This window comes from Pseudophryne corroboree, chromosome 4 (genome assembly GCF_028390025.1).
Source record: "Pseudophryne corroboree isolate aPseCor3 chromosome 4, aPseCor3.hap2, whole genome shotgun sequence".
Taxonomy (NCBI): domain Eukaryota; kingdom Metazoa; phylum Chordata; class Amphibia; order Anura; family Myobatrachidae; genus Pseudophryne; species Pseudophryne corroboree.
Window position 1 is genome coordinate 386883169 of NC_086447.1, and position 15021 is coordinate 386898189.

Below are 15021 nucleotides of genomic sequence, written 5' to 3' on the forward strand. Positions count from 1 at the left end.
GCACTTCCCGAGATAGTGCTACTCCGCCGAACAACTGCTCCCTGGACCTCGCCTTTATAAGGAGATCGTCCAAGTACGGGATAATTGTTTCGGCCATTACCTTGGTAAATACTTCGGTGCCGGGGACAGACCAACGGCAACGTCTGGAATTGGTAATGACAATCCTGTACCACAATTTTGAGGTACTCCTGGTGAAGAGGGTAAATAGGGACATGCAGGTAAGCATCCTTGATGTCCAGTGATACTATGAAATTCTCCAGGCTTGCAATAATCGCCCTGAGCGATTCCATTTCGAACTTGAACCTTCGTATATAAGTGTTCAAGGCTTTCAATTTTAGAATGGGTCTCACCGAACCGTCTGGTTTCGGTACCACAACATTTTGGAATAGTAACCCCGGCCTTGTTGAAGGAGGGGTACCTTGATTTCACCTGCTGGAGGTGCAGCTCGTGAATTGCCGCCAGTACTACCTTTCTCCGAGGGCAGCAGGCAAGGCTGAGGTGAGGTAACGGCGAGGGGGAGTCGCCTCGAACTCCAGCCTGTATCCCTGTGATACTATTTGCAGAACCTAAAGATCCACCTGTGGGCAAACCCACTGGTCCCTGAAGTTCCCGAGACGCGCCCCTACCGCACCTGTCTCCACCTGTGGAGCCCCAACGTCAAGCGGTGGACTCAGAGGAAGCGGGGGAAGATTTTTGATCCTGGGAACTGGCTGCTGGTGCAGCTTTTTCCTTCTTCCCTTGTCTCTGTGCAGAAAGGAAGCGCCTTTGACCCGCTTGCTTTTCTGAAGCCGAAAGGACTGTACCTGAAAATACGGTGCTTTCTTAGGCTGTGAGGAACCTGAGGTAAAAAAAATTCTTCCCAGCTGTTGCTGTGGATACGAGGTCCCAAAGACCATCCCCAAACAATTCCTCACCCTTATAAGGCAGAATCTCCATGTGCCTTTTACAGGCAGCATCACCTGTCCACTGCCGGGCTTCTAATACCCTCCTGGCAGAATGGACATTGCATTAATGCTGGATGCCAGCCGGCAAATATCCCTCTGTGCATCCTTTATATATAAGACAACGTCTTAAATATGCTCAATGTTAGCAAACTATTATCCCTGTCTTAGAGTATTAATATTATCTGACAGGGTATCAGACCACGCTGCAGCAGCACTATTTATGCTGAGGCAATTGCAGGTCTCAGTATATAACCTGAGTGTGTATATACAGACTTCAGGATAGCCTCCTGTTTTTTATCAGCAGGCTCCTTTAAGGTGGCCGTATCCTAAGACGGCAGTGCCACCTTTTTTGACAAACGTGTGAGCGCCTTATCCTAAGGGATATCTCCCAACGTGACCTATCCTCTGGCTGGGAAGGGTACGCCATCAGTAACTTTTTAGAAATTACCAGTTTCTTATCAGGGGAACCCACGCTACTTTACACACTTCATTCATTCATCTGATGGGGGAACAAAACACTGGCTGCTTTTTCTCCCCAAAAATAAAACCCCTTATATGTGGTACTTGGGTTCATGTCAGAAATGCGTAACACATTTTTCATTGCCGAGATCATGTAACGGATGTTCCTAGTGGATTGTGTATATATCTCAACCTCGTCGACACTGGAGTCAGACTCCGTGTCGACATCCGTGTCTGCCATCTGAGGTAACGGGCGCTTTTTTGAGCCCCTGATGGCCTTTGAGACGCCTGGGCAGGCGCGGGCTGAGAAGCCGGCTGTCCCACAGCTGTTTTACGTCATCCAGCCTTGTAAGGAGTTGACATTGTCGGTTAATACCTTCCACCTATCCATCCACTTTGGTGTCGGCCCCACAGGGGACGACATCCCATTTATCGGCCTCTGCTCCACCTCCACGTAACCTTCCTCATCCCACATGTCGACACAGCCGTACCGACACACAGCACACACACACAGGGAATACTCTGACTGAGGACAGGACCCCACAAAGTCCTTTGGGGAGACAGAGAGAGAGTATGCCAGCACACACCAGAGCGCTATATAATGCAGGGATTAACACTATAACTGAGTGATTTTTCCCCCAATAGCTGCTTGTATAAACAATATTGCGCCTAAATTTAGTGCCCCCCCTCTCTTTTTAACCCTTTGAGCCTGAAAACTACAGGGGAGAGCCTGGGGAGCTGTCTTCCAGCTGCACTGTGAGGAGAAAATGGCGCCAGTGTGCTGAGGGAGATAGCTCCGCCCCTTTTTCGCGGACTTTTCTCACGCTTTTTTATGGATTCTGGCAGGGGTATTTATCACATATATAGCCTCTGGGGCTATATATTGTGATATATTTGCCAGCCAAGGTGTTTTTATTGCTGCTCAGGGCGCCCCCCCCCAGCGCCCTGCACCCTCAGTGACCGGATTGTGAAGTGTGTATGAGGAGCAATGGCGCACAGCTGCAGTGCTGTGCGCTACCTTGGTGAAGACTGATGTCTTCTGCTGCCGATTTTCCGGACTCTTCTTGCTTCTGGCTCTGTAAGGGGGCCGGCGGCGCGGCTCTGGGACCGAACATCAATGGCCGGTTCCATGCGGTCGATCCCTCTGGAGCTAATGGTGTCCAGTAGCCTAAGAAGCCCAAGCTACCACCAGTTAGGTAGGTTCGCTTCTTCTCCCCTTAGTCCCTCGCTGCAGTGAGTCTGTTGCCAGCAGATCTCACTGTAAAATAAAAAACCTAAAATATACTTTCTCTCTAGGAGCTCAGGAGAGCCCCTAGTGTGCATCCAGCTCAGCCGGGCACAGGATTCTAACTGAGGTCTGGAGGAGGGTCATAGTGGGAGGAGCCAGTGCACACCAGGTAGTCCTAAATCTTTCTTAGCTGTGCCCAGTCTCCTGCGGAGCCGCTATTCCCCATAGTCCTTACGGAGTCCCCAGCATCCACTAGGACGTCAGAGAAATATATTTTTCTGCAAAGCACTGGGGAATATGCACCAATTAGCCATAGCATTAACAGTGACCGATGAACTTTATTAGACCGGTAACACTATAGTCCGATATCGGCACGACAGATCGTGCATATCACCTAATGCTATGAAAAGGACATGCCCCAATACATATCTGTCATGCTAACGAAGTTGGAGTAACGCTGTAGCTGGGAGATTTCTGGAATGGGATTGAGGTCGCAATGGAGGACCTTATTAGCCAATGCAAAGACCTCCAAAAAGGTCTAAGAATTAGGCATGTCCTAAAATTTGAGAACTATGGGGGTAATTCTGAGTTGATCGCAGCAGGAATTTTGTTAGCAGTTGGGTAAAACCATGTGCACTGCAGGGGGGCAGATATAACATGTGCGGAGAGAGTTAGATTTGGGTGGGGTGTGTTAAAACTGAAATATAAATTGCAGTGTAAAAATAAAGCAGCCAGTATTTACCCTGCACAGAAACAAAATAACCCACCCAAATCTAACTCTCTCTGCACATGTTATATCTGCCACACCTGCAGTGCACCTGGTTTTGCCCAACTGCTAACAAAATTCCTGCTGCGATCAACTCAGAATTACCCCCTATGGCAGTGATGGGGAACCTTTGGCACTCCAGCTGTTGTTGAACTACACATCCCAGCATTCCCTGCTACAGTTTTGCTATTTGGCCATGCTAAAACTGTAGCAGGGCATGCTGGAATGTGTAGTTCAACAACAGCTGGAGTGCCAAAGGTTCCCCATCACTGCCCTATGGCCCTTATCAGTGCAGGTCTTCAGAAAGAGATTCTAGACTGAAAAACTATTTGCAGTCAGTACGTTTGTTTAGTTATTGTATATTTTTATATAGCAGCAAAATAGCTGTGAATTACGGTATTTTTGAAAGAATGAAGATAATGTATGCCTTATTTTCTAGGTTGCTGACTGAGTTTTATGAAGCCAAGGACCCTGAAAAACGCAATAAGTTTCCTGGGGAAGGTCACGTTGCCAAGCTCAGCTTGAAGAGAACAGTGCCATCATTATTTATTTTAACTGGATTAACTGCTGGTATGCTATGTACAGAAACCGGAAGGAAAGTTTACATCAAGACTTGGATATATGGAACATTAATTGGTTGTATATGGGTCAGCATCAAAGCCTGAATGGACTGTTCATTTCAAATCAGTTGCACATTATACCAAAACTATTTTGTCCTAGACTGAAGACCTTGTAAATATTGCCTTATTCTTTACTGTATTGATTACAATAGAATGTAAGACTGCTGCAAATGAGATTAGTATCAGATGCAAGTACATTTTGATAAGCTCTCTGACTTTCAAGAAACGTTTTGTTTACTGTAATTATCTTCACTTTTACTATATCACCATAAAACAAATCATTTCTCGACTTGCCAATAGCTAGTGCACAATGTGTATATCCATGTTCTACACACTTATGATGCCATGCAACTTAAACTATCTAGAAATTGTCGTGTGTGCCACCCCCACCCCTCAGAAACATGTCCTATCTGCAGAAACTGAACATAAGATCCTATGTGTAGATGATCAGCTAATGGTATAATAGTAACCTGGGAGCTGTCTGCTCTGTCCACCCACCAAACTACCATATTTATATTATCTGGTATGGTGTGACCACATATCTATATGGCCAGCCCAATTTGCTATCTAAAAATGTACTTTGTTCTTTGTCCTTTTTTCATGATCAATGCCAATAGTTTTTATTTTGTCTTTCTTATACCCTTAATGCTTTTTGTTCTCACAGCCATTGGGGGGGGGAGGGGGGAGGGGTATCCTAATTCCCAATGCTTTTTCACCTGAGACACCAGAAGCATAATACCCGATAAATGCCAGCATTGGGCGATCAGGACGCTGGCATTGGGGTTAATAGGTTAGCCCCTGGCAAACCTATTAGCAGCAGTAAATTTCCGCTGCTAATAGGATATCCTCCATGGTCTCTGAATAATTCATCGGGAATTTGTGTTGCTAGCTTTGGCATATTACGAAAGCCTGTTTTTGTTTGTGTTTTTATTTCTTTTTTTGGCGCTGCATGTTTAAATACTATAAATATTGTTTATCTTTTGTTGCTGGCCTGTTTCTTCATATTGTTAACCATGCAAAGTTTTGGCCACTTTGCTAAAGTATGAGTAATTGTTTATTAATATATAACATCTATTTAAACGCTGTTATAGATATGGTGCTATCCCGTACTTTTGCCCAATGCATCAGAGAAATATGATCTGATCATCTCCCTAAATGTGCCTTTTTCATATTGTTTCCATAAAATACTGTGCACAAGATATCTTTTTGAAATTGTTTGCAACATCTAGTTCAGAAATGTTAACTGTAATAGAGCATTTTCTTTGTGCAAGAATTGGAGGATATTTGATGTTAATACCATTGAATCCTATATAATTGCCAACCAGATTGAAAGTCCATATTTGAATATATATTTACACAACTCCGCATCTCTAGCTTTTCCAATGGGTCTCTGCTATGCTTTGAGATAGATGGATTAGACATTTGAAAGGCTTTAGTTGCCACTTATTCTAATATTGAGTTGAGTAGTATTTTCTTTAGCTTGTTACAGTGACATGTTATGTGTAGTTTCAGTTTCCAGTTGAACCTTAGGGGAATTATATACTCAAAGGAATTGTTGCTGTATTACAACATATTACCATGGTATCTCTTCCCCCACCATGATCTGTGTGCGCTTCCAGTTAGGCCATGCTAGCAGATAGTAGGTGAAAGTGTTGACAGCACATCAGTACAAACTGTTCTATTACCTGGCTTTTATAGGTATGTCCAATTAACTGGACTAGAGCTTAGGTCAATCAAACTACATGCAGGTCTTGCAGTGTTCTAGTTGAATAGCTTGGATGTTTCCTTTGTATCTCGGGACTGTGTTCTCTCTTACCAATAAGCACCGTCAGTCAGTAGTGTATGCTGTTTCTGGAATGGAAAACTATATAGGGTTGAGATTTTGGGGTATATTCAATTGCAGTCGAAAACTGGCGTCTGTTGAAAAGACGGCAGTTTTCGACTTTTTAAGGTCGAATCCTGATTCAACCTATTCAAAGCTTTTCGACAAGTCGAGGCATTCGACTTGTCGAAAAGCACGTGGATCGGCGGAATAGCTGCCGATCCATGTGTTGATGTCGAAAACGGGGCCAAATCCGACAGGTTTTGGCCCCCTTTTTCGACTATCTCAATCCGACATCAAAATGATGTCGGAATGAGATGGACCCGGAGGGGGGGTAGCCGCAGGTTAGAAGGGGAAACAGCCGGCGGGCATACAGGAGATCAGCGCTACAGCTGGGTGTCACTCACCCGCCCGACCTCACGGCAGCTTCCACCAGGCTCCAGCACGCTTTAATTGAATATACCCTTTAGACTTAATAGGGAACACTGAATAAAAGTCTGTTACTCCTGTTTTATTCGTGGTGATGACTCGTCATGCCATTGAGACTGCAATATTTTCAGTGAAACATGTATTTTGGGATTTTGGATCTCTTTATGAGCTAAAACATGTATGGAGCTACTACAGTAGCTTGAGTCAGAATATAAATCTCAACATGCCAAGTTATGCTGGCTAAATTGGGTTATATGTGATGTACCTATTGGTAATAATATATTACAAGTCATTTGCTGCAGGTTTAACCTGAAACGAGGGGCAAAAAGCAATATTATTTAGCCCTTAAGTACATGACCAGTTTATAAGTAGTTTTAAAGCACTGCGTTCACTGATGTACTACAGAAATGCTAGATTTCAGATCTACGTGTTCTAGACATATGTTCACGTGAGATGTCACGCTGTTATATGCAGTTTGTCTTTTTATTCAGTGCGAACAGGATCTTGAATACGTGGTGTGAGCTATCTTTCACTGCTAAGGCTGACACATGACAGAGTTTGTAATGTGTGGGAGGAAGATATACAGTATATAGGTACCTCAGTATATCTAGATAGCAACACAACATCCCCTCTGAGGTTATCTACTACTTTGATGTCTTTGCTGTCTGCCTTTTATGTCCCAGAAATAATAATGTAGGGAACATGGAGATTGTACTGCTGTTCTGTAGAATATTTAACTCCTACTTCTATTGCCAAATGCAAACTTTTTTCGTTACAATGTGCAATGCTATTACCTGTTCATATGTATTTATAATATAGATGTTTAGTTAAAGGTTCCTATAAGTACTCTATGTTGTAGGTTCTGTGCTATGTGTTGCCAAGCTGCATTACAATATTACAATCTACTTGACTCGATTAAGCTCTGTTTTTACCATTTTAAAGTAACATATATTTTGTTCTTTCCGGTATGCTAGTTAAATGTGAAATTTATTTATATTCTTTTCTGGGCATTCACCATCAAGACTGTAATCTACATAGTTAAGAGACAGTGAGTCAGGATTCATGAGCATTCCCCTGTGACATCACTTGGTCCTAGTGAAGGAATGGGCTGTACTCCCCTGAATATTGGCTGTTTGCATTCTGCGCAGGCCATGAGAACACTTTCATGACTGCTCCTCACACTTTTAAGATGTCAGCATTTGTAAGGGGTCACGTCTGTGTATAAAGTTTTTTTTTAAAGCAGCGTTATGCAATGCTGCAGTGGTTCTCAAACTCGTTCCTCAGGACCTCAAACAGTTCATGTTTTACAGGTCGCCTAGCATGGAGCACAGGTGGAGCTGATTAATTTCTCTTACAATTCTTTGAGGAGACCTGGAAAACGTGAACTACAGTATTTGGGGTCGTGGGGACAGAGTTTGAAAACCTGTGCTATACTGGATAGGATGAAGCAGTGACAGGCGAATGTTCATGCAGAACTGTGGGCCATGTGGGAGCAATGTAGTAGCAACTGCTTGTTTTATTGTCTCCATGTCTGTGATTGAATTGCTTGAAATTAAACAAAATATGCACTGTAAAAATAGTTTCCTTTTATTGCTGTCTAAAGGCCCGTACACACTGGCCGATATATCGGCCGTTCTCTTGAACGGCCGATATATCGCGGGACCATCGGCCAGTGTGTACGGCCGATACGTCTGTGAACTCTGTCGTTCACAGACGTATCGCGTCGGCCGTGCAGCACAGCTGACGGCCAATATATCTACCGATATATTGGCGCGTCGCTGTGTGTGTACGGGGCGGTCGGCCGACCGCCCGTACACATGCTGCGGCGGCCGGCGGTGATTGACAGCTGAACTGGGCGGGCGTGTGTACACGCCCGCCCAGTTCATGACGTCAGTCCCCGATGGATCGGGCAGTGTGTATGCACAGCACACTGCCCGATCCGTCCATAGATATATCTGCAGATCAGTTGATCTGCAGATATATCTATTAGTGTGTACCCACCTTATGATGCAAACATTGTGTTGCTACTCCGTTATCACTTTGCAATGGGTTTATTGAGACCTGTTGAAGAAAATGGAATTACTGTGAACGTTATTTACATGAATGTGTTCAACTTGACTTGGATTAATTGCAAAGTGCCATATGATTTTAACTGAAGAGCTTCTGCCGATTTGAATAAATGCAATTATTTTACTGTTAATGTCTCACCTTTGTAAAGAAATTAATAATAAAAATATTGGAAATCCAACCTGCATTTGGTGACTTTTTTTGGGTGTAATGAGGGAGATGATTGACATTAACTGTTTCTTAACTGACAGATGTAAATGAAGTCTGAGCTGCTCTTTTAAGTGCCAAATGAGAGGTTCCCCCTCCTCTTCCATCTGTTATTGATGGCTTCTTTCCAGTACTGTGCCTGGGAACCATTTCATTTGGATCCTGCACAAGTGATCAGTGTTAACTGTTCACTATGATAGCTATGTCACGGTACCGGTGACTACATTCCTTCAGGCTGTGGGTGACTGTCAGGATGGGGAGATTACTAGATCATGATCTTTGAGCATACAATACCAGCTAGCCGAATATCACTATTGCAAGTTATACAAGCAGGCAGAGATAAATATAAATAAATATATGTATGTGTATATATGTATGTATATAATATATATAATATTCTCCAATCAAGACAGCGACACTCTTGTAAGTATATATTCAATAATCAATGCGTAAATTAATTCTATGTTTCGGTTTAATTACGACTTTCGTCAGGTGTACAAAAGATAACTGTACAAATCTTATCTTATACAGGGCAATTCACTCGCTGTAAGCCACAAAGTTTTTCTGATCTTTTAAAGTTATTGACCTAATTTAGTGAAACTTGACACGGACATATCTTGGTCTATGAGATAAATGAGTAAGTCGTAGCAAGTGTTGAAAAGTGTTCACCAATTAGCATCCAGGCCAGCTTGAATGTGTCGCTCCATATTATTAACATAGAGGTGGGGCTGCAGCACAGTCCGCAGTTCAGATAGAGAAGGCACGCCAACTGCCAGTGAGTCAGTTTGGGATGACACTTGGTGACAGTAGTTGTGGCCACCCTATTTGAAATTTGGACTGTCAGAAGTTTGCATAGCTGGCCTTCACTTCACGCATGGGTGAACAGCTGGCCTGGATGCTAATGGCGTACACTTTCAACACTTGCTAGGACTTCCTCATGTTTCTCATAGACCAAGTTATGTCAGTGTTAAATTTCACTAAATTATGTCAATTACTTTAAAAGTTATAAGAAAAACTTTGGGGCCTATAGTGAGTGAAACACCCTGTATAAGAGGACAACCGGTGTATGAGACTCTTAACTGCGCTTCCTGTCGGAAGGCAATAACGTCACGGACTCGTGCCAGCCAGCGCTGCCTAGCAACAGGATGCTGAAATTGAAACAAAACTGAAAGACCTATAAGGAATATAAAAAATGGAATACAGATAGAAGCGAAAATCAGATATCCATACTTGGAGCGACATGTTAAGTTTAATACAATACAAGCTTAATAGCAATATGATATATGTTCTTAAAACACAATCAAGGAAATTTGCAGCAAATAAAGCAGTACACAAACAGACATACAAATAACTATGCAACAATTAAGAGAGTTGTTCGTTAAGGTCACTGTATTTAAGCGATGTATCCATCTTGCTTCCAATTAGAATAGTTTCTCATTCCGATTACCTCCTCCTTGTGACCATGGCACCTGATCAATAATTTTATTTCTTCTACACTACTCCATGGCAGCCATTGCTCTGGGATTACATCCCATTCCCCTAGGTCTAGACAGGAAGTTTTTTCATAGCAGGTACCGCCCACTCTGGGTATCTACTGTAGGTCCAACCTACCGTATCCTCCTCAGTCTTTTTCCTGTCTCAAGGTAGTGACAGGGTAGCAGTTTGTTGTTTTTAAATACGAGGCTTACCTAAGTTATTCCCAGCATATGCGCCTCTGTGTAGCCGCATTTCTGGAAGGGGTGGCACCCGGGAAGAAGGGGTGTATTTGACTCCCACCAGAGGTTTTTTTCCTGCCGCATACTGTGCTGTACCGCTAGCTCTGTCCGCCGATTATTGCCACTGCCGCCGTTACTGCTACACATGTCTGGAGGGTGGAAATGCTATGGTTGGCAGCAGGCGAAAGTGAATCGACCGATTCGTGCATGCGGTGCGGGACGGTCTGCGCATGTGCCACCCGGCTAAGGAAGTCAAAGAGTTTAAAAATGGCGCTACACACCGATAAACACATGGAGTGAATTATACGTCCATTTTCACATTGGATTCTGCTGGTTATCATTGTTTCTGGCAGCTGATATAGATAGATATATATATATATATTTCTCTAACGTCCTAGAGGATGCTGGGGACTCCGTAAGGACCATGGGGAATAGACGGGCTCCGCAGGAGACATGGGCACTTTAAGAAAGACTTTTGATTCTGGGTGTGCATTGGCTCCTCCCTCTATGCCCCTCCTCCAGACCTCAGTTTTAGACTGTGCCCAGAGGAAGATGGGTGCACTGCAGAGAGCTCTCCTGAGTTCCCTGCTAAGAAAGCATTTTTGTTAGGATTTTTTCTTCTTATCAGGGAGCACTGCTGGCAACAGGCTCCCTGCATCAAGGGACTGAGGAGAGAGGAGCAGACCTACTTAAATGATGGGCTCTGCTTCTCAGCTACTGGACACCATTAGCTCCAGAGGGAGTGGAACACAGGTTCGTCCTGGGCGTTCATCCCAGAGCCGCGCCGCCGTTCTCCTCACAGACCTGGAAGAAACGAAGAAAGAAGACGTCTAAGGCGGCAGAAGCCTTCGGGTGCTTCACTGAGGTAACGCACGGCAGCTGTGCGCCATTGCTCCATTACACCTCACACACTGCGGTCACTGTAAGGGTGCAGGGCGCAGGGGGGGCGCCCTGGGCAGCAATAAATACCTCTCCTATGGCAAAATATCCTATATACATGTACAGGTGGGCACTGTACATGTATATTAAAGAGCCCCGCCATATTTTACCAACTTTGGCGGGACAGAAGCCCGCCGCCGAGGGGGCGGGGCTTCTCCCTCAGCACTCACCAGCGCCATATTTTTTTCACAGCACCGCTGAGAGGAAGCTCCCCGGACTCTCGCCTGCTTGACACACGGTGACAGAAGGGTTTTAAAGTAGAGGGGGGCACATAATTGGCAAATATATATACTACAGCGCTACTGGGAAAACATTCTGTGTTTTTCTCCTGGGTCATATAGCGCTGGGGTGTGTGCTGGCATACTCTCTCTCTGTCTCTCCAAAGGGCCTAAGGGGGATCCTGTCTTCAGAAAAGAGATTCCCTGTGTGTGTAGGAGTGTAGGTATGCGCGTGTCGACATGTTTGACGATGAAGGCTCGCCTAAGGAGGAGGGAGAGTGCATGAATGTCGGGTCGCAGTCGGCACCGCCTACACCGGACTGGGTGGATATGTGGAATGTCTTCAATGCTAATGTAAATTTATTGCATAAGAGATTAGACAAGACTGAGGCTAGGGATCAGTCAGGTTGTCAGATCCCAGTGGCACCGGGACCTTCTGGGTCTCAGAAACGCACATTATCCCAGATCACTGACACAGATACCGACACAGATTCAGATTCTAGTGTCGACTATGAGGATGCAAAATTACAGCCAAAAGTGGCTAAAGGTATTCGTTGCATGGTTGTTGCGATTAAAGAGGTTTTGCATATCACTGAGGAACCCCCGGTCCCAGACACGAGGGTGCACATGTATAAAGAGAAAAAACCTGAGGTCACTTTTCCGTCCTCATTTGAGCTAAGCGAATTGTGCGAAAAGGCTTGGGAATCTCCAGACAGGAGATTACAAGTTCCCAAAAGGATTCTTATGGCGTATCCCTTCCCACAAAAGGATAGGATACGATGGGAATCTTCGTAGACACGCTTATCCAAGAAGGTGGCACTGCCTTCCCAGGATACGGCTACCCTCAAAGATCTTGCTGATTGTAAGCAGGAAGTTACCATGAAGTACATTTACACACATTCCGGTACTATTGTTAGACCGGCGATGGCATCGGCCTGGGTTTGTAGTGCTGTCGCAGCATGGACCGATTCCTTATCTAATGAGATTGATGCCCTAGATAAGGATACCATTCTAATGACCCTAGCGCAAAGAGACATTTGTTTACTGAGCTCCAGAATAAATGCTATGTCTGTTTCTGCTAGGCGACTCTTGTGGACCCGACAGTGGACGGGGGATGCCGACTCAAAGCGGCATATGGAGTCGTTGCCGTACAAGGCGTAGGAGTTGTTTGGAGAAGGCCTCTCGGACCTGGTCTCTACTGCTACAGCTGGTAAATCGAATTTTTTACCTTATGTTCCCCCGCAACATACTAAGAAGGCGCCTCATTATCAAGTGCAGTCCTTTCGTTCAAATAAAAGCAAGAAGGTACGGGGATCGTCCTTTCTTACCAGAGGTAAAGGCAAGGGAAAAAAGCTGCACACAGCTAGTTCCCAGGACCAGAAGTCCTCCCCTCCGTCTGCAAAATCTACCGCATGATGCTGGGGCTCCCCTGGGGGAGTCGGCTCAGGTGGGAGCACGTCTTCGAATTTTCAGCCACGTCTGGGTTCGCTCACAGGTGGATCCCTGGGCAATAGAGATTGTTTCTCGGGGATACAGGCTGGAATTCGAAGAGATGCCTCCTCGCCGGTTTTTCAAATCGGCTCTGCCGGCTTCTCCGTCAGAGAGGGAGTTGGTGTTATCTGCAATTCAAAAATTGTATCTTCAGCAGGTGATAGTCAAGGTTCCTCTTCTCCAGCAAGGAAAGGGGTATTACTCAACCCTGTTTGTGGTCCCGAAACCGGACGGTTCGGTCAGACCCATTTTGAATTTAAAATCCCTGAACATGTACTTAAAAAAAAGTTCAAGTTCAAGATGAAATCGCTCAGAGCGGTCATAGCCAGCCTGGAGGAGGGGGGATTGGATGGTTTCCCTGGACATAAAGGATGCATACCTTCATGTTCCGATTTTTCCTCCTCACCAGGCGTTCCTGAGATTTGCGGTACAGGACTGTCATTACCAATTTCAGACGTTGCCGTTTGGGCTTTCCAGGGCCCCGAGGATTTTCACCAAGATAATGGCGGAAATGATGGTGCTCCTGCGCAAGCAGGGTGTCACAATTATCCCATACTTGGACGATCTCCTCATAAAGGCGAGATCCCGAGAGAAGTTACTGAACAGTGTGTCACTGTCTGTGAGAACGTTGCAGAAGCACGGCTGGATTCTCAATATTCTGAAGTCCCAGCTGGTTCCTACAACGCGTCTGACCTTTTTGGGCCTGATTCTGGACACAGAACAGAAAAAGGTTTTTCTTCCGATGGAAAAGGCTCAGGAGCTCATGACTCTGGTCAAGGACCTGTTGAAGCCAAAAAAGGTTTCAGTGCATCACTGTACTCGAGTCCTGGGGAAGATGGTGGCATCTTACGAGGCCATTCCCTTCGGCAGGATCCATGCGAGGACTTTTCAATGGGACCTACTGGACAAGTGGTCCGGGTCTCATCTACAGATGTATCAAAAGATCACCTTGTCTCCCAGAGCCAGGGTGTCTCTCCTGTGGTGGCTACACAGTGCTCACCTCTTAGAGGGTCGCAGATTCGGCATTCAGGATTGGATCCTGGTGACCACAGACGCAAGCCTCCAAGGTTGGGGTGCAGTCACTCTGGGAAGAAATTTTCAAGGTCCCGGGTCAAGTCTAGAGACTTGTCTCCACATCAATGTCCTGGAGTTAAGGGCCATATACAACGCCCTACGTCAAGCGGAGGCATTACTTCGGGACAAACCTGTTCTGATTCAGTCGGACAATGTCACGGCAGTGGCTCATGTAAACCGCCAAGGCGGCACAAGGAGCAGAGTGGCCATGACAGAGGCCACCAGGATTCTTCGCTGGGCGGAAGGTTATGTAAGCGCACTGTCAGCAGTGTTCATCCCGAGGGTGGACAACTGGGAAGCGGACTTCCTCAGCAGACACGACCTGCATCCGGGAGAGTGGGGACTTTATCAGGAAGTCTTCGCACAGGTCGCGGGTCGGTGGGGACTGCCTCAGATAGACATGATGGCGTCCCGGCTCAACAAGAAGCTAAAGAGGTATTGCGCCAGGTCAAGAGACCCTCAGGTGGTAGCGGTGGACGCTTTGGTGACACCATGGGTGTTCAGATCGGTCTATGTGTTCCCTCCTCTGCCTCTCATACCCAAGGTGTTGAGAATAATCAGACAAAGAAGGGTGAAAACAATCCTCATTGTTCCAGATTGGCCACGAAGGACTTGGTATCCGGATCTGCAAGAGTTGCTCACAGAAGATCCGTGGCCTCTTCCTCTAAGGCAGGACCTGTTGCAGCAGGGGCCCTGTCTGTTCCAAGACTTACCGCAGCTGCGTTTGACGGCATGGTGGTTGATGCCGGATCCTAGCAGAAAAAGGTATTCCGGAGGAAGTCATTCCTACCTGATCAAGGCTAGGAAGGACGTGACATTGAAACATTATCACCGTATATGGCAAAAATATGTTTCTTGGTGTGAGGCCAGGACTGCTCCTACGGAGGAGTTTCATTTGGGCCGTCTCCTTCACTTCCTTCAAACAGTAGTGAATTTGGGACTAAAATTAGGGTCCATAAAGGTTAAAATTTCGGCCTTATCCATTTTCTTTCAAAAAGAATTGGCTTCTCTTCCTGAAGTACAGACATTTGTGAAGGGAGTG

At 45.5% G+C, this 15021-nt stretch overlaps 1 protein-coding gene across 3 annotated transcripts in view; it reads left to right on the forward strand.

Annotated features, from left to right (window-relative positions):
• The window catches only part of AGPAT5 (1-acylglycerol-3-phosphate O-acyltransferase 5), a 167478-nt gene extending 158962 nt beyond the window's left edge, over window positions 1-8516 (forward strand). For all 3 annotated transcript variants that reach the window (XM_063916682.1, XM_063916683.1, XM_063916684.1), the window contains one exon: window positions 3837-8516. In XM_063916682.1, coding sequence (XP_063772752.1) covers window positions 3837-4062 — 226 coding nt within the window. In that variant the 3' untranslated portion in view covers window positions 4063-8516. The remainder of the gene's footprint in view (window positions 1-3836) is intronic.
• Window positions 8517-15021: the final 6505 nt, after the last annotated feature.